The sequence below is a fragment of the Pongo abelii genome, chromosome 15 (assembly GCF_028885655.2).
Source record: "Pongo abelii isolate AG06213 chromosome 15, NHGRI_mPonAbe1-v2.0_pri, whole genome shotgun sequence".
Classification (NCBI taxonomy): Eukaryota; Metazoa; Chordata; class Mammalia; order Primates; family Hominidae; genus Pongo; species Pongo abelii.
The window spans coordinates 111304624-111328889 of NC_072000.2; the positions used below are offsets into that span (position 1 = coordinate 111304624).

Genomic DNA, 24266 nt, shown 5'->3' on the forward strand with positions numbered 1-24266 from the left:
ACCTTATAAAGCTGTGGTGATTTGAACAACCAAACGAATAATGTAGCAAGGATCTTCTTCAGAGTATGAAATAGACATCCATAAACCAATACGGACATCAATAAATGACTAAATAAAGAAATAATGGGAAGGACACATCTCCTTACAGAAGTATTCCAAATATCTCAGGTGGATAGTCCTCCAATCAGGTAGGGAAGGTTAAACACTCATGAGTTGGTTGCGTCCTGAGATTAGAGACATGGAAAAAAAATAATCACTATTAGTGTATTTTATAATGAGATTTCAGATATAATGCCAAAGGAACGATCTTTAAATGAATAAAAATTTACATGTTTTTAATCTAAATTTGCACAAACACACACACACACACACACATTTTTCTGCAATACACAGGGATTAGGGAGTAAAAGACAACCGCAGACTTGGAGAAAAAAAATCCAAGTCGCATATTTGTTAAATGAATTATTTTAATTTGTTAAATGAATTATTTTAATTTGTTAAATGACTTTTATAATCAATATGCAAGCATACCTGCAACTCATAAAAATGCAGTTAATAATAAACCAAATATCACGAGAGGCATCTCACCAAAAATTAAACAAATATTGTTAAATATGAATTTTTTTAGGGACGTGCATTTAAAGAAAAATTAGATAATATTACTCACCTATTAGAATGGTTAAAACACACAATACTCTTAAAGATAAATGGCAACTTGAATGAGGAAAACCGAGAATTATCATGCATTGACGGTGGGAATTCAAAATGGGACATGCACAAAATAAGATGCTTTTTGGCATTTTTTAAAAATAGAGTTAAAAGTAGAGTAAAAATGTGATCTTGTGTCTGTGCTCCAAAATATTTACAACACTGATTCAGAAATTGATGTTTACAAAGACACATTCAGAGGAAGTCTATATCAGCTTTATTAATTTGATTCATATTCCAATCCCTGAAATAGCTTACAGAATAAATGTTGTATGAAAAATCTCTCAAATAATTAAAATTTCTCAAATACATATTTATGTTGTTCCTTTTCTTTAATGACTTAATGTCATTTTCTAAGAAAATCTTCAATCTAATAATCTTTGTCATCCCCTCCATGCCAGTACAGCTGCCTCCTTCCTGGGGTTTCTGACACTCTCAGGATGTGCGTTTTCACACTGTGTCTGCCGCACAGTAATACACGGCCATGTCCTCGGATCTCAGGCTGCTCAGCTCCATGTAGGCTGTGCTCGTGGACGTGTCCCTGGTATTGGTGACTGCCCTGGAACTTCTGTGCGTAGTTTGCGTTACCACTGCCAACGATGATCCATTCTATCCACTCAAGGCCTTGTCCAGGAGCCTGTCACACCCACTGCATAGCAGAGCTAGTAAAGGTGTATCCAGAAGCCTTGCAGGAGACCTTCACTGAGGCCCCAGGCTTCTTAACCTCAGGCCCAGATTGCACAAGCTGCATTTGGGAGTGTGCACCTGTGGAGAGAACACAGGAGTGGGTGAAAGCCACCTTGACTGGACTCAATCACCTCCTCATCACTGGGACTTGGCAGCCCCTTACCTGTCGCTGCTCTCACCAAGAAGAGGATCCTCCAAATCCAGTCCATGGTGAGGAACTGTGCTGTCTGGGGCTTCTCTAGCTGAGGGATGTGGTTTCTAGGTGATGCTCTCGGGGCTGACAAATATCCATATTTACCTCAGTGGATCTCAGGTTATTTGCATATTTATGAGTCAGAGCATTTCATAGCTGAAGACCCTGATTCAGGATAAGAAAGGGAAGGTAAATGACACATCAGCCTTACAAGGGTGGGATGCTGATGCTCCAAGCCCTAATCCTCCTTGAGGAAATGCATGCCGTGCTCCATTTACAAACTTTCGGTGGCCAGACATCCTTTCACTGAAGACCAAGCACCCAGAGCACATGCTCCTCCCTGTGAACCCATATTTGACTAGCGAATAGACCACCTGGATGATTTCTGGAACCATCACTCTCCATGACACTGAGAAGGTGCCTTTACCTCATCCTAGTCCCATCAGGCACCAGCACAGCTCACTGGTGACTCTGAGAAAGTGACTGCAGATCTCCCACTTGACTGTCCAGCATGTCCCCCTGAGATCATCTGGGCACTCCTGAGACAGTGTCTCCAGCACCTGCCTGGCATCCTGATCCACCACGATCTTCAATAGAAACACTCTTGGTTTACAGATTTGCCCTGTGATGCATAATTAGAGCTGAATTTCTCATCTTATGGACAATAGGAATCAGAAGATGTAAGAGAAGTTTGGGGTTCCGGATGAACTCACTGCTCCCAAAATAATAGTCAAGGAATTTGTGTTTTGGATAAGTTTGGGTTTTATTTCCTACTCCATTTAATATAATTTCATGAACTCTTTACATACTTTCAGTTCATATCCATAGATCCTCATCTTCCCATATTGATTTCTGACTCAGTAGGTCTGTGCACCTGCCACACTCTCAGATCCACCACTGCCCTGTCACTCACACAATGTAGGCAACATTATTTAACACTGAAATCTGAATTTTTAATTCATAGGAATATAGTGACTCCCACAATTCTGTATCCTTTCAATTAGTATAACCATTCCTATCCTTTATATCCTCACTATTAAGATATTTACAGTCCTTGGAACCCACTTTAAAAAATAGTTCTGGTTGCCTTAAGTTATATGAATGGTTCTGACATGATGGGATATGTAAAGACACATCAGCAGCTTCTTGAACACTTAGGATTTTTTTTTTGTTGCCAAAGGAAGACACAGGTGCTGAGTGGAAACCTCACCCCCAGCCTCCTGTGCACCGCTCCGGGGATGGAACCTGTGCCGGGCGGCTTCTGCGCGCCCCCTCCAGCCCAGACCTTGCCTTGCGAGGAAGTTCCTGTGAGGCTCACAAAGCATCTTCCCCCAGCTTCCCTAGCCTAACATGAAATGGCTTTGTCCTGGTTTAGAATACTCCTTCAGTGACAGCATATGCTGCTGACACCATCTCTTGAAAAAATTGATTAGCCTTACTAAATCTAATGAACTCTATAAGGAAACTTAAAGCAAGCATGCTATGACACAGGAGGGAGCCCCTTCTCTGAAGCTCCAGTTGCACTGAATCAGTGGACAATGAATCCAAAACCTTCCAGGAGATGTGGATGTGCCTTGTTTCTTGCAGTTGAATGTTGCCTCTGAGATTTCCAGCAGGCACAGATGCTTTCAGGTGAGAGCACACTTCATACCCACTATTCCAATAACACATGTGTTCCCTTCCTTCTGGTGCCTTGCCTGTAGAAAGTGCCTCCTACACTGACACTAGGCCGAGGTATCTGACTTTTTTCTCCTAGAGATCTAAAGCAAACAGGATACAAGTGGAGACTTCGGAAATGCATGCAGGTTGCTACTTTCTTTGTCTCAGCTAAGAACCTTGCCAAGTCTTCATGATAAAAGAAGCTGAGGTGAACGAGGGAGTTTCCAAGATCTTGTTTTTAAAAATGTTGAAGTCAGAGGCTTCATATTGCTCTACTATCCTTGTCTAACTCTCTGCCATTGCTTTTTTAGTGTCCCTATGTTCTCCTCAGAGTCTGTGCATTGCCACACCCTCATATTTAATCCAGACCATCATCCTGGTTAGAAAGGATTGTGCAGTGCAGGTCAGCACTGCCTGTTCTGACCATGGAAACCTAGAGACTGGATCGGCTTCCTCTTCTGGGCTGTGACCTTGACCAGGCGTCTCCAGGGGAAAATCCGAATTTTCATCTTTACTCTTTTTTGTGGTTTCAGTTTCCCGGGACTATTTGCTTACATCTTACCCTATTGGCTAACTTTACTCATTCGTACAATAATGGAGGAAGTGGAGAGGGATCTGGAATGGGCAGATTTTTCTTCCCTTCACATTGCATAAGGTCCTGGAAAAGTTCTTCCCTGTAGATCTTTTGGAGAAGGCTCCTGGTATATTTTTCAGTAATTGAACTTCCCCAATTCTGACCCATAGGAAACGTATTTGGATTGCATTTTTTAGATTCTGGAGATTTCTGGAGAGGAATCCCAGAAGACTGAGGTGTATGCAGCTCTCTGGAACTGTCATTTCACCCTAGTCCACATCTGTCTTGCAGACGTCTATAGTGCTAACCATGTAAGTGCCTTCAACAGCTTATGGCTTCTGCAGCTTCTCTTCCAGTTAAGCAACTGTCAACTGCCATTCTGGACATGCCCTTCTCTCCAGTTTTTGGAGTGGTAATTAAAAAAATGGAATTTCATTCAATTGATGAATTCTAATCTGTATTGAAGATCAGATTGTGCAGATGATTCTTGGTGTAAGAATGAGGGTGATGACTTTTGTAATCTTTACTTTTTGGAGCAAAGACCAAAAGTACAACCAAAGGTCCTCTTCGTGTGTTACTGGAGGCAGGATTCTAACCTGATTACATAGATGTGGCACCTGGTCTCACAGAAATGAATAGGCAAGAAAACCGAGAAAGGACGTGGCACAATGCTTATGAAAAAGTCTCTGCAATTGTAATTTTCTGGTGAGGAAGCAGAAATTGTGAAAGTGAAACAGTGTGACTGGTCATGTCTCAGGTGACGTTGTGTTCTGAAAAGTATCTCCAATCCTGGGCTGGATCCAGTAGAGGCACTCAGGCACCCAAGCCTGAAACAGGGACTCTTATTCCTTAAACAGAAGACATTCCAATGAAAAACCTGTTCTCAGATGAGTTGCAGAGCATGGAGAAGGAGATGGAGGCATCCTTGGCTTTCCAGAATTGCCGAAACTTGAAGACCAAGGCCAGGATAGATAAGACCTTTCCCAGAGAAGCAAAAACTAAAGGAGTTCTTCAACGCTGGGCCTGCCTTAAATACCAATCTGTGCAAATTTATAAAGTTGAAGACATAGAGTAATGTTGGTGCGGTTTTCTGTGGCATACTTAGGAGACAGCAGAAGATGCTCAGTGGTCACTCTGCATCCAACTGGTACTCATTGTCCATTAGTTATGTCCTAATAAAATGTAAAAGACAAATTCTGTAACAAAGCCCCCAGGGCTTCTTTAAAAGACCTTGCCCAGAAATTGGCCAACAGGGACATGACAAGTTTTTAAATCAGAACTACTATTTTTTTGCCTACTTGATGTGGAAATCTGAGAGATGTGCCCAGCCTCAGGGGGCTGATTCTCCACTCAGGGGACAGCGCTAACAGAGTTATGTGGTATTAGTCTGTGTGGATCTTCATAAGAAGACAATAAGGAGTGGGTGGCTTAAACAACAAATATTGATTTTCTTAAAATTCTGGAGTCTGAATGTTGAAGATCAATGTGCTGGCAGGGTTGGTTCTTGGTGCGGCTTCTTCCTGGCTTGCACTGGGCCACCTTCTAGTGCATGACGTCTCCACATGACCTCTTCTCTGCCTGCACGTGAAAAGTGAGAGGACTCTGGTGTCCCTTCCTCTTCTTATGAAGACGACACGTCTATTGCATTAGGGTCTTACACTTATGACCACATTTAACCTTAATTGTTTCATTAAAATTCCAGTATAGATCCATTTAATTTAAGGTTTCAGCATATGCATTTCAAAGAGGGCACAATTCAGTTGATGACACAAATCAAACGATGGTGAGAAGCATTAGAATATGTATTTTTTAATCAATAAGTTATAATGGGCCATGCAGGAACTTGCAGGAAAGTTGCTAGTAATTGGTGAAACTTCAACTATAGACGAAAATTTGTCTTCCTCGTTTCTTTCCTGGCACAAGAATGTGAGGAAGCAGAACCACAGATAATAAAGAAAGAGGAGCCCTGGGGACAGCTGAGGTGCTGGCGAGGAGGGAGACCACTGAGCTGATGAGGAAGCCCCGCCCTCCCTGCACCTGCTCCTGACCCGGCCTCATGCTCTGTGGGCCCCGCGCGCCCCCTGCTGGTCGTGAGCAGCACCTGCGCCCGCCCCCTCCGCCTCCCTGCAGGGAGGTTTTTGTCTGGGCTCACACTCACCTCCCCTCACTGTGCCTCTTGCACAGTAATACACGGCCGTGTCCGAGGCGGTCACAGAGCTCAGCTTCAGGGAGAACTGGTTCTTGGACGTGTCTATTGATATGGTGACTCGACTCTTGAGGGACGGGTTGTAGTAGGTGCTCCCACTGGAATAGATACTCCCAATCCACTCCAGTCTCTTCCCTGGGGGCTGCCGGATCCAGCTCCAGTAGTAACTACTGATGGAGCCACCAGAGACAGCGCAGGTGAGGGACAGGGTCTCCGAAGGCTTCACCAGTCCTGGGCCCGACTCCTGCAGCTGCACCTGGGACAGGACCCCTGTGAACAGAGAGACCCACAGTGAGCCCTGGGATCAGAGGCAGCCTCCCATATCTCCATGTCTGGATCCCTGAGACACTCACATCTGGGAGCTGCCACCAGGAGGAGGAAGAACCACAGGTGTTTCATGTTCTTGTGCAGGAGGTCCAGGACTCTCAGAAAGTATTTCCCGTGTGAGCTGGACCCTGAATTTAAGGAAATGTGTGGTGGTTTCCTGTGGGTGCCTAAGTGAGGATTTGCATGTGGGTGGTGACTTTGTATGGAGAGGTGAAAAAAGGAGGAGGGAGGCCCCAGTTTTTTGGGCTCACTCTGGGAGTAGGATGCTGGCTGTGCCCTTTGAGAACTCAGTTCTCTTCCTGGGGCCCCCCCTCTCCAAGCCCAGAGTCCTCTTCTTCCAGGTAAAGAGATGTGCTGAAGGAGCTGGTCTGGGAGATGAGTGTGATCATGGATTAATGACAGATTTTGGAAAACGGTCAATACTCTTCTACCCTTAAATATTTATATAAAACCAACCACACACCCAGGTCATCTAAATTGTCATTTACCACTTCAGACACATTGAAACAGCAGCTGAATGTAATAATGACAGTGACTGCAAACAATCCTGGATCCATCCAATGTTTATTGTAGTTCAGAACATCCATTATGGTTAGAGGGAAGCTCCCTGTCCCTGGAAGTGGGTCATTTTAAAAAAGCACCTGAGAGCTGCCCTTCTGTGACATTTTGAAATTTGGGATTCTGTCTGAGATCTCAGGAGAAGGTAGTGAGACATATCTCAACCCTTCTCAATGTGTGACCTTGAAGATGTGTCCTGGCCTCTAAACACTTCTGAATGAAAATATGTGGATCAGGGATTGCAGTGACAACTTCAGACAAAAACTCTATAACAGGTCAGCACTGGAGGATAGTCTCATGAAGATCATGAAGATTAGTGCGATTACCTTTCTGGGGAACCAGAGAGGACCTCTGTGACCCCTCTCCTCTGAGAGCCCAAGGAACTCTGGCCCTTCCCTGACAGGTCAGACTTGTGAAACATGGCTGGACAATGATGCTCAAGTCCAGAGTCCTTACCCACATATTTATCATTTCAGGTCCATCTGTCTCTGAAAGACTTTCTCCTCCATTGAATTGCATGAACATACCCTAGGATGTGCAGTATTGCAACTTGGGCCTTTGATATTAGTTTGCTGAATTATATAATAAATAATCTATCTCCATGGATGTGGGTAACAGGAGAGTCATCAGAAGTTTGATGTGTTTTAAAATCAGGACAAACCTGGGCTTTCTTCTTAGGACCTGAAACACTGGACTGACCTGTGGGACAATAGAGAGAAAGAGACAGTCCCCACACCAGAGCCAGGTGAACTCCATACCTGCCAGATGGTTTCTGGGCATTTTGTTTGAACAGATCGAGAAGGACCTTCCTCATCCTCAAGAGAATTATGAACATTGAGGGAAATTGAGATAGATTTTTGTTTACAGAGAATAATTCATAGGCTTGTAGACATCTATGTGGCTGTGTACAGGGTTGCTAGGACATGCTCATACACAGAACAGAAAGAATTATATTTCGTGGAAAGAAAAACAAAGAGCTTCTGAATCTGTAGGTATTGTTTGCACAATGTGTCAGATCACTAGATCATGTTATGATGGTGGAGGTAAAACTTCCCAACATTGTCATGGAGACAAAATGCAAAAGAGTAAAGATTCAAGTGAGATTCCTTTGAAAAATACCAGTAATGAACAGGCCAAAAAAATGAACCATTATGGAAAGAGTGCTAAGAATTGGGGTTTGAGAACCTCTGCCTAGATTTCAGAAGATGTATGAAAACACATGGATATCCAGTCATAAGTTTGCTGCAATGGTGGCTCATTCATGGAGAACCTCTGCTAGGGCAATGAGGGAGGGAAATATAGAGCCAGAGCTCCCACACAGAGTCCCGACTGGGGCACTGCCTAGTGGAGCTGTGAGAAGAGGGCTGCTATCCTCCAGACCCTGGAATGGTAACTGACAGTTTGCACTTTGTGCCTGGAAAAGCCCTAGACACTGAACACCAGCCTGTGAAAGCAGCCAGGAGTGAGGCTGTACCCTGCAAAGCCACAGGGGTGGAGCTGCCCAAGACCATCGGAACTCACCTGTTGCATCAACATGTCCCGCGTGTGAGAAGGGGAGTTACAGGTGATCATTGTGGAGCTTTATGACTTGACTGCCCTGCAGGATTTTGGACTTGCATGGGGCGTTTTTGTTATGGCCAATTTCTGTCATTTGGAATGGGTGTGTTTACCCAATGCTTGAAAGTTGCTTTTGAATTTACAGGCTCATAAGTGGAAAGGACTTGCCTTGTCTCAGATGAAACATTGTACTGTAGACTTTTGAGTTAATGATGAAACGAGTTTATACTTTGGGGAGCTGTTGGGAAGGCATGATTGGTTTTGAAATGTGAGGACATGAGATTTGGGAGGGAACCTGGGGTGGAATGATATGGGTCGGATGTGTCCCCTCTCAAATCTCATGTTGATGTGTAACTCCCATAATTCTCAATGTTGTGGGAGGGACCAGTGGGAGGTGACTGAATTATGGGAGTGGGTCTCTCCTGCACTGTTCTCTTAATAGTGAATGAGTCTCATGAGATCTGATGGTTTTAAAAAGGGGAGACCCAGCACAAGCTCTCTTCTCTTCTCTGCTGCCATGTCAGATGTGCCTTTCACCTTCCACCATGATGGTGAGGCCTTGGCAGCCACGCGGAACTGTAAGTCCAATAAAACTCTTTCTACTGTAAGTTTCCCAGTCTCTGGTATGTCTTCATCAGCAGCGTGAAAACAGACAAACACAGTCAGATGTGCTCTACTGAAGTCCTCTGCACATGGAGTAAAAACAGGGAAATTTGAAAATGCATTTTCTTGGTTTGATGAAAAATACCTATAGAAAAGACAACCCTGTGCCAGGACATCATGCAGAATTCAGAAATATTGGAATTGGAATAAATGTGAAAATTACAATCATTTGTAGATGCACATTTGTTCATTTATCTTCAAATGAAGTAAAAGCAGGTGTTCTGTGTAAAAATCCACAAAGAGTGTGTTGATCTTGAGAATACACCCCTCTCCCAGCCTCTAAATGTGAGAAAATGCACCTGGATCAGGGGTCAACCTGCTGCTTTGTGACGTCTGTGGTATGGCTTGTGCTGAAGCCCAGGTGCTGTGGTCAACTCTAATGAAAGGAAGGACTCTTCAATGGTTTTGAGGCAGAGCCATTGCTGGTGTCATCGGGGTCCCCTGTGGGGTATTTTCCTCAGGACAGTGATCAATGAGATCAAGGCAGGTCATTTCTGCCGCCAAAGTGACAGTCAGGCTTCTGCAGGGTGGGGATGTGTCCCCCTGTTACAAAATAAAAGATACAAAGTTGGGGGGACATTTTGCAGTCAGAGACGACATCAAATGTTATTACAGTATTTGAAATATAGAGAAGGTCCCTGGGGTAATTTGCTAACAAGGCAACCCTAGTCCATGACAGGAAACCCAGGCTTACACCACCTGCACTTGTCCCTGGGGACACCCCAGTACACAGTGTCCCAGGCTTTCCCTGGTTGTCCCTGGTATCCTGCAGGGAGGTTTGTGTCTGGGCTCACACTGACTTCTCACTGCCTCTCTTGCACAGTAATACACAGCCGTGTCCTCGGCTCTCAGGCTGTTCATTTGCAGATACAGTGAGTTCTGGACATTGTCTCTGGAGATGGTGAATCGGCCCTTCACAGAGTCTGTGTAGAGTTTGGTACCACCACTTGTACTAATAACTGAGACCCACTCGAAACCCTTTCCTGGAGCCTGGCGGACCCAGTTCATAGCATAGCTACTGAAGGTGAATCCAGAGGCTGCACAGGAGAGTCTCAGAGACCCCGCCCCCAAGTCTTTACTAAGCCTCCCCTAGACTCCACCAGCTGCACCTCACACTGGACACCTGCAAACACAGAGACACCCTGGTCAGAAACTGCCACACAAATCATCTGTTTCTTTCACTCATGTCCAGTCACACTCAGTGTCTCTCATTCTCCATAAATCACCTTTTAAAATTGCAACAAGGAAAACCCAGCTCAGCCGAGACTCCATGGTGTGTCTTCTGTGTTCAGTGTTCATGACCAAGTGGAGACAGCTGGGAATCCCAGGGCTGGGGCTCCTCTCCCAGAGCTGCAGGGTCAGGATTTGGCTGATTTTCAACAGCAGAGGGAGAGCAGGGTCAGGATTTGGCTGATTTTCAACAGCAGAGGGAGAGCCATATTTGCTTGTCTCCTACTACATAGAGAGCTCTGGGGTGGGAACCCTGAGGAGATGGCAGACCCCAGATAAAATGACATGGCCCCACAGGAGTTGGGTGACAATTATGCTATTTGGAAAATACACTGTCTTATTAGGAAATTTTGTTGTGATAAATATTTGCACTATTTTAGCTTTTGTATATCTGTATAAATTATGTTCTGTAGGAGTCAATGGTTTCTCCATTTACATATGTGGAAGTCAACCCACACATGGAGGAGGGGCTAAGTGTGTGTCTACGAGTTCATGTCTGGGATGAGTGAGTCCCGGTATCTGGGCCTGTGATTCCTCATCACTGTTACTCCCTGAACCAAATCTTGGTAAGAATTGGACATACCTCGTGTGCTTTGTGGAACCCACTTCCTGTACTGAGAATACGTGTGATTTTGGTGCACTGTACCATTCACCTAAAAGTTAGGAGGGAACTAGGGTTCAGGAGTTAAATTCTCAGACATTTCTGACATTTAATATATATATTTTCTATCTTTATACCACCCTTTCTTTGTCTAATTTTTCACTTGTCTGCTTGCAATAAATTTTGCGAGTGTTAATTGGCAGATAATAGACTTCACATATTTAAAGTGTGCAATTGATCAACATGATGTAAGCCATCATTACCAAGCTGGACAAGTGAATTCCCCTCAACATTTTCTCTTGTTCTTCTGTATGTTTCCTCCTTTCCCCTTCCTTTGGTCTACCCTTTTTCCAGGTAACTAGTGATCTTCTGGATATTGCTTTAGATTCTTTTTCATTTAAAACAAATTACATAAATGGAGTAATATGGTACATATTCTTATTTGTCTGGCTTATTTTACTCAGCATAAACACTTAGATATTTTTCTTTGTTGTTCTGTGTACCAGAAATATATTTATTATAAGTGATGAGTAGTGTTCCAGTGAACACATTTACCATAATTTGTTTTTTTTTGGGCAGCTGAAAAATGTTTGGATTCTTTTATTATTCTAGGTTTTACTTAAAAATATGCTGCTCAGCTTAAAAATGTACATTAATGAGAACTATATATTTATTTTTAAAACAATATCATCAGCAATAACAGATAAACAGAAAAGATGGAAATTCGCAAATTTTACTAAATGCTTCAGATAATTGAAGGTTTAAAACAAAAAAAAATTGAAATCTAGGGAGAGGAAAGTTCTTGTATGGAGTAATAAAGCCAAGATATGAAATTACCTGAGGCACAGTCTGTCGTATTCAACGTAGGCCATTGCAAGATGGAGCACAAATATACATTGCATTGCTTGAAGTCGAGTGTGTTAAGCGTGTTGTAGTGAGAAATTCTAAGGGACAACATACTGAAGAGTTGTGCTATTCTCTTGAGGAACCTTTACAGTCACAAAAACCTATTCTTCCCAAAGTGACCATCTGGTAGAGAATGAGAGCCCACACTTCTGAAATGTATCCAGACCCAGCTCTCTGATTCCCACTATGAAACTAAGATATTACCCTGCAGGAGCAAGCCATGAAAATCAGCGTCCTAGGGCACTGGAGCAGCCCCTCATGAATTGATATGGGAACAGAGGTCCCCATCAAAGCTCTATTGAGAAGCAGCTCCCCTCACTTTCTTATGGAATCAGAGCCTTAATCTGCAGGTCATGGCAGCAGATCTGGAAGATGGGGACACCAAAAGGGAACATTAGCGCTGTGGGAGGGAACAACTGGGGAAAACAGGAAGACTGTACCCCAGGGGAAGAAGCAAGAACACACAGACCCGTATCTCACTTGTAGGAAGGTCGGGAAACCTTGGAAGGTCACACTCAGACTCAAGATCACAATGGCTTTCTAGAATTATGGCCCAACGAGAGGTCAGACTCTTCCTTTAGTCTAATACCTTCGGCCAATTTCACAATTGGCAGTTAAATATAACACTTTAATCCACCCTAGGAATGTGAAAGAGATTCTCTGTAGAATGGAATGAGGTGAATAGACAAAGCCAAGCAGGCGTGAAAACAAGGTATCACTAGAGGATCTGAAGTCTCTGGTGCACATAGAAGAACACACTTCAACTGCTACAGCCATTGCAAAAGTAAATATCAAATGTAGCTCTGAAGAGATGCACAGATATCTCCACAATCAAGGCCCAGCACAGATAGGGTGTGGTCAAATACAGGCAGAAATGCACAAAATAAAATAATAAGTCAATATCAAGAGTCCAAACATGGCTGGTTATCAACAAAAATTATAACATTCATCAAAATCATATAAGTTATAAAAAACACCAAAGTCATAATGGAAAAATCATCAGAATTGATATTTGTAAATGACACAATACTAGAACTATCTTATTAAGTAGGATATATAAAGTAATTAAATTGAATTTGTTAAAAGTATCTGAAAGAAAATGTGGACACAATGCAAGACTCGATAGGTAACTGACAGAGAGAAATACTAAGAAAGAATCAAATGGAAATTCATAAATTTATCAAAAGTGATGCAGTATAAAATTGAATATACCTTGGGCACGCTCAGGAGTAGAATTTGCTCAGCTTTTAAATGAAACCAGGGACTTAAACTCCGTTACTGGAAATTACACAAAGTGAATTTCAAAGAGAAAAAGAGTGAAGAAATTTAAGAACTAATATCAAAAAGTATAGTGTAGATATATTTCAAATTTTAAAAATAGAAATTAGAAACACAGAGAAAATATCTTAAGAATTAATGATATCTTAAGATATACTTATATCTTAAGATATATTTCTTAAGAAAAATATCTTAAGAATGTGAAACACCTAACTACAGATCCAAAAATCAGAGAACCCCAAGCCGGGTAAACACACACAGACACACCTGCACGATACATAGGAACATAGTCTGTGAGCCAAGAGTTCAAATTTACGGTGAGCTGTTATCACATCACTCCACTTCCAACGTGCAACAGAGAGAGACTCTGTCTCTAAAAACAAACAAAAAAGAATCAAAAAGATTTCAGCCGGGTGCAGTGGCTCACACCTCTAATCCCAGCACTTTGGGAGGCCAAGGTGGACGGGTTACCAGAGGTCGAGAGTTTGAGACCAGCCTGACCAACGTGGAGAAACCCCATCTCTACTAAAAATGCAAAATTAGCTGGGCGTGGTGGTGCATGCCTGTAATATCAGCTATTGGGAGGCTGAGGCAGGAGAATCGCTTGAACCCGGGAGGCGGAAGAGGCAGTGAGCCAAGATAGTACATTTCACTCCAGCCTGGGCAACAAGAGCGAAACTCCATCTCAAAAAATAAATAAATAATAAAATAAAATAAAAAAGATTTTCACACAACTGCAAGGCTACTAAAATAGGAGATGTTAAACTGAGCAACCTCAAAGATCCTCTGGTGTTTCTGATGTTTTTAAACAGATAGCTGACCTAAGACCTTCAGACTAAGCTGATAATCCTTAATAGTAAAAAGTTTCCACCCAAGTCACTGGACCGGGATCCCTGTCTAATTCCCCACACCCTCCTCCTGCTTCTCATTGTTATTTGCTTTGACTTATAAACACTCATCTCATTTTCTGTAGACCTGGGTGTTATCCATCATATTGAACCCTTATCTCTTTTCTTATTCATTATTTTTATAGTTGCTACATAGGATAACTCGTCACACTGTATTTTGATGTGTGACAGCTGATAGCTTAAGTCTCATTCCTCCATTACCTCCTTTTTTACACACAAGGTGAATATCAGTCCAGAATCACAGGAGCTTCCTTATTTGAAGCCAGTGGGAATTTCCCACCCTATAAACCCCTTTCTGTGAGTGGAAAGACTCAGTCTGCCACCACCGCCAAACCATGATAAAAACCCGAGCCCCTCTCTTTCCCTGCCCTATCAAGCCATTTTGCACTTTCCTGAGAGAACTGCCCTGCTCTCAGCAGACACGTCTAGAGTGGAGATAACTATCCCTTCCATATCCACTTGGTCTGAGGGTGTGTCACCATCTGACATCACATCCACACTAAATCTTCATTGAGATATCTTGGCCTTTGCATGACGTCAACTACAAGTGGTGCTGGGAGCTTGGTGTCACAGCTCCTATTAACAGGACACATCTGATTCCTGAACCATCTCCGGGACAGAGCTGGACATGTGATATGGTTTGGCTCTGTGTTCCCACCCAAATCTGATCTCGAATTGGAATCTCCGCACGTCCAGGCAGGGACCTGGCAAGAGGGGATTGGCTCATGGGGGTGGTTCCTCCATGCTGTTTTCATGATTGAGGTCTCAGATTGAGGTCTCAGGAGATCTGATAATTTAAGGTGTGTGGTGGTTCTCCCCACCGCTCCTGCTGCCATGTGAGATGTCTCTTGCTTCCCCTTCACATTCTGCCTTGATTGCAAGTTTCCTGAGGCCTTTCCAGCCATGCAGAACTATGAGTCAATAACCTATTTTCTTTATAAGTTACCCAAACTCAGATAGTTCTTCGTAGCAGTGGGAAAACAAACTAATACAACATGCCTGGAGTGGTTTAATAAACCCCCTTCACGTCATAAAATGATGTTATTATTTTGCTGTATTGTAGTGTTTCCACAAAAATATAGAGAAGTGCAGGCTCACTCATATGAATATTCAGGAGTCTCTGACTTTTTATGTATTTTATCTCTGTCTGACTCCGTTTCTACCAAATTACACATGTTACAGTTAGTACTATCTTTAATGATGTTAAACTAAAAAAATTAGTCTTCACATGAAGTGTTCAATTGTACAAATATTGTCATAGACATCATTATTATCAACATAGATAACAAGCCAATTATGCTCAAAATTTTCTCTTTTCTATAATTCCTCCTGTCTACACTTTCCCTTCTCCTACAATATTCACAGTGAACTACTGATTCTTTATGTAACTTTAGTTTTTATTCTATAGAATGTATAAAAGTGGTATCATATGTATGTACTGTCATTTATTTGGCTCATTTTACTCACCATATACGAATTTAACCATGCTGTTGAGCATACCCAACATTAGTATATTGTGGTCGCAGTCGGTAGTATGCCAATGAATGACTTTTCCACAATTTGTTTACCAGTTAAGCTGATGATTGACATTTGGATTTTTGGCCATCTCAGTATGATAAGCAAAGCTGTCACTCAGCTTGGAGAAGTACACAGCTGAGAAACACATGGTTCTTTTACTTGCAACAGCATAAACAACAACAAAGCTGAGAAAGCTGCACATTAATCAATTTTATTCAATACATCAGGTAATGAAAGTTATAGATTTCTTTGTGTGTGGAGTGGGGGTTATGTCCATTTGTGTGAGACAGAATAAGGGGGAAAGAGAGACAGAGGAAGAGAGGAAACCTACAAAACTGACCACAATTTATGAAGTCCTCAAGTAATTACGGGGAATTAGCCCTTACGGACAAGGTCGATAGAAGTTGAAGAGGAAAACTTGACACACCTACGTACGGTTATATATTTATAGAAGTATGATTTCCTAATCATACACTCATACGCAGTAGAACACATGTAGTGGATGGTGTCTAGTGGTGAAATATGATGGTGATACAAAATCCCTCATCCAGCCCCTTTTCACCCCATCTGCACCTGGCCTGAGGCTGAGCCTAGAACCTGCTCTTTCTGAGTCCCCACAATGGTCCTGAGCCACCTGCTGTACCGAGTCCCCTCTGGTGTCCTGATTTTCCTCGATGGTTCCTGAGAGACCCCGGCGGACCTGAGCGCCTCTACAACGGTGTTGCGTGTGCCCTGGAATCCAGAGCACCCCCCTTCCACCATCAGCACCCCCTGCTGTCCTGTGCACCCCTCCAGGAAGGTTTGGGTGTGAGCTCGCACTGTGGTCCCCTCACTCTGTCTCTTCTTTAAAAATACAGGGCTGTGTGTTTGTTGCTCACATAGCTCCACTGTAAAAACAAGTGTTTTTGGACCCGAATTTGGAGATGGTGACTGGATTCATAAGGAGTGGGTGGGAATTTTTGCTCCCTTCATGACGTGTGCACCTGGTCCACCCCAGTCCTTCCCATGTGGACTCGTGGATCCAGCTCCAGCAGGAAGCACTGGTTGTGATGGAAAATCCAGAGACAGCACAGGTGAGGGAGAGGGTCTGCTAGGGCTCCACCGGGCCAACAGTGCACTAAGAAACACAGTTGTTTGTGAGCACAGATTCTGGACAAAATGTTAACATTTCCAAAGACACACATTTTAATGAGAATAAAGAACTCACTGGTGTTCAATTTCTGATTCTGCTACAGCAATGCAGTAGATTCCAAGGTTAGATTCCCTCAAATATATGGTCGCCTTTTCCCCGCAAACTTGCAATCAAGTAAAAGAGAGAAACTTATGTCAGGAGAATGGGCATTGAAATAGCTCTGCCTATGATAAGGATAATTTTCTGAATAGGATTGGGATGTGATCACCTAAACGGTGTCCTAATTCTGAACCCACAATTAGACCTGAGCAACAATCACTGGCAGTGGAGGTCGCTCACATGGAGAAATATCTGACTCAGTGAAGCTGCAGCTGGGGTCTCTGCAGGCCCTAAGTTATACAGGAACGGCTCATTTCTCAGGCTAAGAGGGAGGACAAACTGCCCTTTCTCTGGGGGAGGTGCGGGTTAGCATGTGGAAAGAACTAAACTTCCTTTAATCAAGCTCTCTGCACGTGGACAGAAACCAAAAGATATGAAAAAAAGTCGTTTCAGTTTTAACTGAACAATTTCTCATTAGAAAGGCAATAATATGTCTGAATCTGGCACAAAATTAAGAAACGATGAATTTTGGGTAAAGTTGAACATCACAATTTTTGCACATTATGTTCTTAATTCACTGTGTTATCTGAGAAAATGAAGTAAAATCATAGTTTTTATATAAAAAATCCATAAACAGTGTGCTGGCCCTGAGAATGCACCTCTTATCCCTCCAGCATCAGGGAGCCCAATAGACCAGACCGCCAGCTGCTGTACTGCACTCTAACACCCGTCACCTGGTGTGTGCCAAAGACACCCATGCTGGGAGCTCCTTCCAGACAGTGGCTGTGCACAGTGGAGACACTGAGGCATGGCTGTTGATGGGACCCATGGGAGATCCCTGATGGACAACTGTGCTCTTGGAGGCATCAATGGCCTCGCTGGACTTAGCTTGGACCACATGGTAGTTAGGGAAGCTCCATCAAACTCCCACTCTTCTCCAGCATTGTGGGGTGACAGTGTCTACAGCCTCACCCGGCTCCTATGCGTTTTTATGCCTTCGGTATTTACATCTGTTTTTGGGACATATGAGAATGTTTCCTCTTTCAAGTTTTCTAATCCGGCGACCTCATGGGGGGCACAGAAACATACATGTACAGAGGCTCTGAAGGGAACTGTTAGAAGCAGAGAAAACCACAGACCCTGAAGGAAAGCAGCCACTGACCTCCAACTGCACCTGCCCTGGGGAGGCACATGTTTTGTGAGTGCTGAGTGTCCCCTTCAGCCCAGACTCCTTTCTTCTTTCTGCAGGAAATTTTGTGTCTGTACTTAAACTAATGTTTCCTCACTTGGTACCTTATGCACAGCCATGCATGGCCATGTCCTCAGCTCTCTGACTGTTCATTTGTAGATACAGCGAGCTTAGCATTGTCTTTGGAGATGGTGAATCTGCCCTTCACAGAGTCTGCATGGTATATCTGACTTCCATCATATTTTGTATCTATTACTCATTCCAGCCCCTTCCCTGGAGCCTGGTGAACCCAGCTCATTCAGAAGCCACTGAAGGTGAATTCAGAGGCTACACAGGAGAGTCTCCGGAACTTCCCAGGTTGTCTCAGGTCCTCTATGGACTCTATCAGCTGCACCTCACACTGAACACCTGCAAATGCACGGACATCCTGGTCAGAAACTGCCAAACATATCCAGTGTTTCTCTCACTCATATCCACTCACTGTCACTCCCTCTAGTTCTCTATGAGTCACCTTTCAAAATAGCAACAAGAAATATTCAGCTTGGTTCAAACCCCATAGTGAGTCCTCTGTGTTCAGTCCTGATTACCAAATGGAAACCCCTGGGAATCCCAGGGCTGTGGCTCTTCTCCCAGAGCTGCAGGGCCAGGTCTGGGCTTGTTTTCACCAGGAGAGCGAGGGCCCTGTTTTTATGCCCCCTCCTCTATAGCAAGCTCTGATGTGGGATGCCTGAGGACAGGGCAGTGCCCAGAGCAGATGTGAGACTCCTGGAGGAGCAGAATTGAAAAAGCGGGACTAGACTGAAAAAAAAAAAACAAAAACCCAGATCCTGCAAAGCAATAAAATAATTCCAACTCACAGAATTGGATAATATTCCATGTATCTGGAGGAGCTTAGAGGCAATGGCAGCATTTGGGAAAATATGATTACTTACCGTGTGAATATGCCATGAATCTCACTCAGCAATTATTATTTTCTTCTACCTTTCACACGTGTACAAATACAAACATAACCGCATTAAGCAAACTTTCAGAGACAAAAATGAAGAGAAAACAACATAAACATAAGGGAAGACCTTAATTACAATAATGCACAGCAAATCCAAAAAGAAAATTCTTTTTTTTTCTTTTTTTTTTTTGAGATGAAATTTCACTCTTGTTGCCCAGGCTGGAGTGCAATGACTTGATCTCGGCTCACTGCAACCTCGGCCTCCCGGCTTCAAGTGATTCTCCTTTCTCAGCCTCCTGAGTAGCTGGGATTACAGGCACGTACCACCATGAGAAGCTAATTTTTTGTATTTTTAGTAGAGATGGGGTTTCATAGTGTTAGCCAGGATGGTCTCCATCTCCTGATCTTGTGATCCACCTGCCTCGGCCTCCCAAAGTGCTGAGATTACAGGTGTGAGTCATGGCGCCTGGCCAAGAAAATTCTTAATAAGCCTCTGAACCTGAAGAACACTATTGAACAAATTTTCCTGAAAGACATTTACAGAACCTTCCAACCAGGAGCCGTGTAATACACGTCCTTCTCAAGCACACATTGAACATTCTCCGTGATAGGTTATCTGTTACATCATAAAATAAGCCTTAACATTTAAAGAAGTAATGCCAACCTTTCTGTAACTTTTTCAAAAATTGGTGCAGAGTCCACATTCCAAAAGCTTTTTAAATATATAGTAAATAAACTTTATTTATCTGTTTCTCGGAGATGACACTGCCAACAGTCACCGATTTGCATACAATACTGTTATGTATTGGCTATTTACAATTTACAGTAGCGTTTATTCTTCTGAAAAATATAAATACAAAAGCTAATTAACGGTGAAACCCCATCTCTACTAAAAATACAAAAAATTAGCCGGGTGTGGTGGCAGGCTCCTGTGGTCCCAGCTACTTGGGAGGCTGAGGCAGGAGAATGGCGTGAACCCGGGAGGCGGAGCTTGCAGTGAGCCGAGATTGCGCCCCTGCACTCCAGCCTGGGCGACAGAGAAAGACTCCGTCTCAAAAAAAAAAAAAAAAAAAAGCCAAGTAAACAGTGAGATATTGCCATTTGGTATTTATTACTTGTCATAGCTTAAAGAACTTGTGTCTAGCAAATAATCAACAAATCAACCTGAATAAAATAATCAATTAAAGGCTCTAATTAAAAAAAAAATTCCTTTAAGTTTCACCTCAAAATCTATTGCACAATCTTTTTGAAAAAAAAAATCACCCTTAAAGTAATTAGGAAAGGTCAGCAGTTCTTTAAAAAGAATGGAAGAAAGGAGTATTATGTAAGCCCATAAAGCAGGTTAAGTCATTCAAAATACCTTTTAAACTACATAAAATTCTTCCAAACAGAAAACTGAAGAAAAATCTATCACCATTTCCACTCTGATAAAATCTGTTTTAAAGGCAGTCGGCAATATACCTTCCAAACCCTTTCTTATGAAGCTACCATTCCAGAATTACTAGTAATAGACAAAGGCACCACGGTAAAAGAAAACTATAGACCAATATCATTAGTAGACATAAATTAACCCCCCAACGATAGTACAATAAATTCTAAAGATTTTTTTAGAACACCATACACCATGACCAACTCAAATTTATTCCTGAGATTCATAGTTGATTCAACATCCTCAAAACCATCAATTTGGTACACCACATTAAAAACCTAAAGAAAAAACTATCTCAGTAACATTTCATCAGACACAGAAAAAAATTCGAAAAATTCAGGGTTTCATTATAAAAACTCTGAACAAAGTAGGAAGACAAGAAAACAACTTGTACATAATAAAAGCCATTAAGAAAAGTGACAGCAGCCAGGCGTGGTGGCTCATGCCTGTAATCCCAGCACTTTGGGAGGCTGAGGTGGGTGGATCACCTGAGGTTGGGAGTTTGCGACCAGCCTGACCAAAATGGAGAAACCCGTCTCTACTAAAAATACACAATTAGCCAGGCGTGGTGGGCGCCTGTAATCCCAGCTAGTTGGGAGGCTGAGGCAGGAGAATCGCTTGAACCCGGGAGGCGGAGGTTGCATTGAGCAGAGATCACGCCGTTGCACTCCAGCATGGGCAAAAAAAAGTGAAACTCAGTCTCAAAATAATAATAATAATAATAATAATAATAATAATAAAACAAAGTGACAACTATTATTGTACTCAATAGTAAAAGGTTAGAGTATTTTGGTCTAATATCTGTAACAAGGCAAGAATAAAGCTTGAGGCATTTCACTTCCAGGCCTCAACATTTGTTACAAACACAGAGTAATAAATCCGAATGGTATCGGCATAAATGCATATAGAGAGTTTAGATATAAGCCCACATATTGATGGCGAACTGATTTTCAGCATGAGAACCAGTGATATACTATGGCTAAATTATAGTCTCTTCCAAAGAGCACTTTATGGAAACTGGATTTTCATATTCGAAGAATTAAGAATTTTAGGTTAGAATAAACACAAAAATTAACTCTAAATTCATTAAATATTTAAATGAAATACTGGAATTGTAAAACTCTCAACTCTTAAAAAATTAGCAATCCTTTTCTGGATTTTGCATTCAAAGCACATAAAAAAAAAGCAGAATTGAACAAGTTGGACTGGATTAAAAATAAAGATCCTGCAAAGCAGTTACACAATTCCAACTCACAGAATTGGATAATATACCATGTATCTGAAAAAGTGTTAATATCCAAACGAAAATGAAACTTCTACAACTCAATAGCAAAAATAAAAAGCATAATATAAAAATAAGCAGTTTTATACCTCTAACAATGTAAGAACCTAGAACTCAAGTTAAATGTTTTTCTCCATAGGTAATGGTCCGTCTTATGGTGTACTTGGCTGGGCAATACTTTGTAGTTATTTGATCAAACACTAATCCAGGTGGTGGTGTGAATTTTTAATAGATGTTATTAAAACTGTAATCAGCTGCCTCTATGTTAGGTACATTATCATTGATAACCCTCTTGGCCCTGATTCCACCAGAGCAGAACTGGAGAAGGTAAAACTCCATGGTGATTAAGCAGCTTCAGCTCTTCCTGAGACTTCCAGCCTGCACTTACTGATGGCTGGCCCTGAGGATATTGGATGTTCCAGCCATCCCCCAAAATTGTCATGCCCTACATCTTACAGGAAAGTGGTGTGTCCCTCTGCAGCTTGTCAAACCTAAATATCAGACAGAAAGAGATTCTCCAAAATCAAATCATATTTATTTGAAAATGAGCATTGCAATGGGATTATCCCTGGTCATATTCAGGTAGGTAAAGGAAGACAGGTTGGTAAAGGTTGTTTTAAAGGATAAATGAGAGGACTTACATTAGCTATTATGAGACAATTATCCTGGGGTAGGAGAATCAATAACAAGGGTGGAATCAGTTTAAGGCTGGACAGGGAGTTGCAGGGCAGATATCGCCACAATATTAATTCCCTTATTGTTTGGTAGCGCTTGTTCAAGGTTGTGGTTGTGCAGATTACTTTTATGGTAGTTCTTGTTGTCAGGGATGTGTGCATGAGAACTCTCTGTTCGTGACCTTCTCCAGCTTCACCTTTAAAGATTACAAAACAAGTGGCTCCATTTTTATTCTGACAACATTCACACCCTCTTCCTCACACCACTAGTGCAGAGCGTTACTCTGTGAAGGTTTTTCAGAACAGGATTAGAAACACATCCACATCCCATGTTAACCAAACAAGCTTGTCCCCTTCAGTTCCCACTGGCAATTGCATTTCCAGATGAGTCTCCACGCAACACAGTGGAGGGTCCTGAGTGACAAGGAGTGAAGAAAGTCTCACCAGCCTCTCCTGTGTGACTGCAGCAGCCACAGCCTGAGACCCTCTTGAGCTCCAGGAAAGGGCTTGAGGCCTGGAATTTTGACCACAGGGAAAACATCTTCCTTTTTCAGAAAGCAGGAAAAGTAAATGGAAAAATGAGAACAACGACTACAAAAGAAAGTAAATGAATTAGGAACAAAAGAAGCACCAGATCAGTGTTGATGCTGATTTGCATACTTCAGTGTCAGGAGAAGCGCCAGACATGAAACCTGTGAGGTTTTACATGACGCTGACCCTGGCCCAGCCTCTCTGTTGTCTGTGACCGGGATCTGTAAAGACTGTTCCAGTCAGGGAATCTCATTGAGGTTCCTGTCCTGGGTCTCATTGGAGAAGACTCACCAGGAAGCCCTGAGCTTACTCAGGACTCTGATCCTGGTGACCACGGTTGAGGAATTTTCATCCCTGTAAGCATCAATCTGCATTTTGTGTCGGTGAGAATAGGTCCCCACATTAAAATAATTTCTTTCAAATACATAGAGAAGACATTGTTAGGCACAGATTTCTAAACTTAGACAGGTTCCCTGGGGAACTGTAAGAAGAAGATGAAGTCCCACATCCTGACAGGAAATCAGCCTCCATCTGCACCTGCCTCCAGGGCTGACTCTGATCAGTGGGTCCTGAGCGCCCCCTGCAGCTGATTCCCCTCAGCGTTCCTGCAGGGAGGTTTGTGTCTGGGCGCACAATGACTTCCCCTCACTGTGTCTTTCGCACAGTAATACACAGCCGTGTCCTCGGCTCTCAGGCTGTTCATTTGCAGATACAGCGTGTTCTTGGCGTTGTCTCTGGAGATGGTAAATCGGCCCTTCACAAAGTCTGCATAGTATGTGCCACCACCAGTACTAATAGCTGAGACCCACTCCAGACCTTTTCCTGGAGCCTGGTGGACCCAGTGCATGTCGTAGCTACTGATGGTGAATCCAGAGGCTGCACAGGAGAGTCTCAGGGACCCCCCAGGCTGTACCAAGTCTCCCCCAGACTCCACCAGCTGCACCTCACACTGGACACCTGCAAACACAGAGACACCCTGGTCAGAAACTGCCACACATATCCACTGTTTCGCTCACTCATGTCCATTCACACTCAATCTATTTCTCCATGAATCACCTCTTAAAATAGCAACAAGGAAAACCCAGCTCAGCCCAGACTCCATGGTGAGTCCTCTGTGTTTAGTGCTGATCACCGAATGGAAACACAGCCGACTTCCAGTGCTGGGGCTCGTCTCCCAGAGCTGCAGGGTCAGGGCTGGGCTGGTTTTCATCAGCAGAGGGAGGACCCTATTTGCATGTCCCCCACTATAAAGCAAGCTCTGGGGTGGGACATCTGAGGAGAGGGCAGCACTCAGTGCAGATGAAGTGTCCTGGGACAGATTGGAATAATTATATCATTCAGGAAAATATAATTTTATATTATGTGCTTGTGCCTTGATTAACATTTATCTCTCATAATCTTAATTTATTCT

General features: G+C 42.8%; 3 pseudogenes and 1 gene segment (V, D, J or C); all 4 read right to left on the bottom strand.

Annotated features, from left to right (window-relative positions):
* Nucleotides 1-1158: 1158 nt before the first annotated feature.
* Nucleotides 1159-1604, bottom strand: LOC100937138 (immunoglobulin heavy variable 1-58-like; annotated as a pseudogene).
* A 4271-nt stretch (nucleotides 1605-5875) lies between these two features.
* LOC100448972 (immunoglobulin heavy variable 4-59-like) lies at nucleotides 5876-6460 on the bottom strand. The segment is given in 2 exon segments: nucleotides 5876-6297; nucleotides 6381-6460. Coding segments are annotated over 2 exon segments (468 nt in total).
* A 3362-nt stretch (nucleotides 6461-9822) lies between these two features.
* Nucleotides 9823-10404, bottom strand: LOC100937252 (immunoglobulin heavy variable 3-23-like; annotated as a pseudogene).
* Nucleotides 10405-18291: 7887 nt separating this feature from the next.
* LOC100937305 (immunoglobulin heavy variable 3-23-like) lies at nucleotides 18292-23972 on the bottom strand (annotated as a pseudogene).
* Nucleotides 23973-24266: the final 294 nt, after the last annotated feature.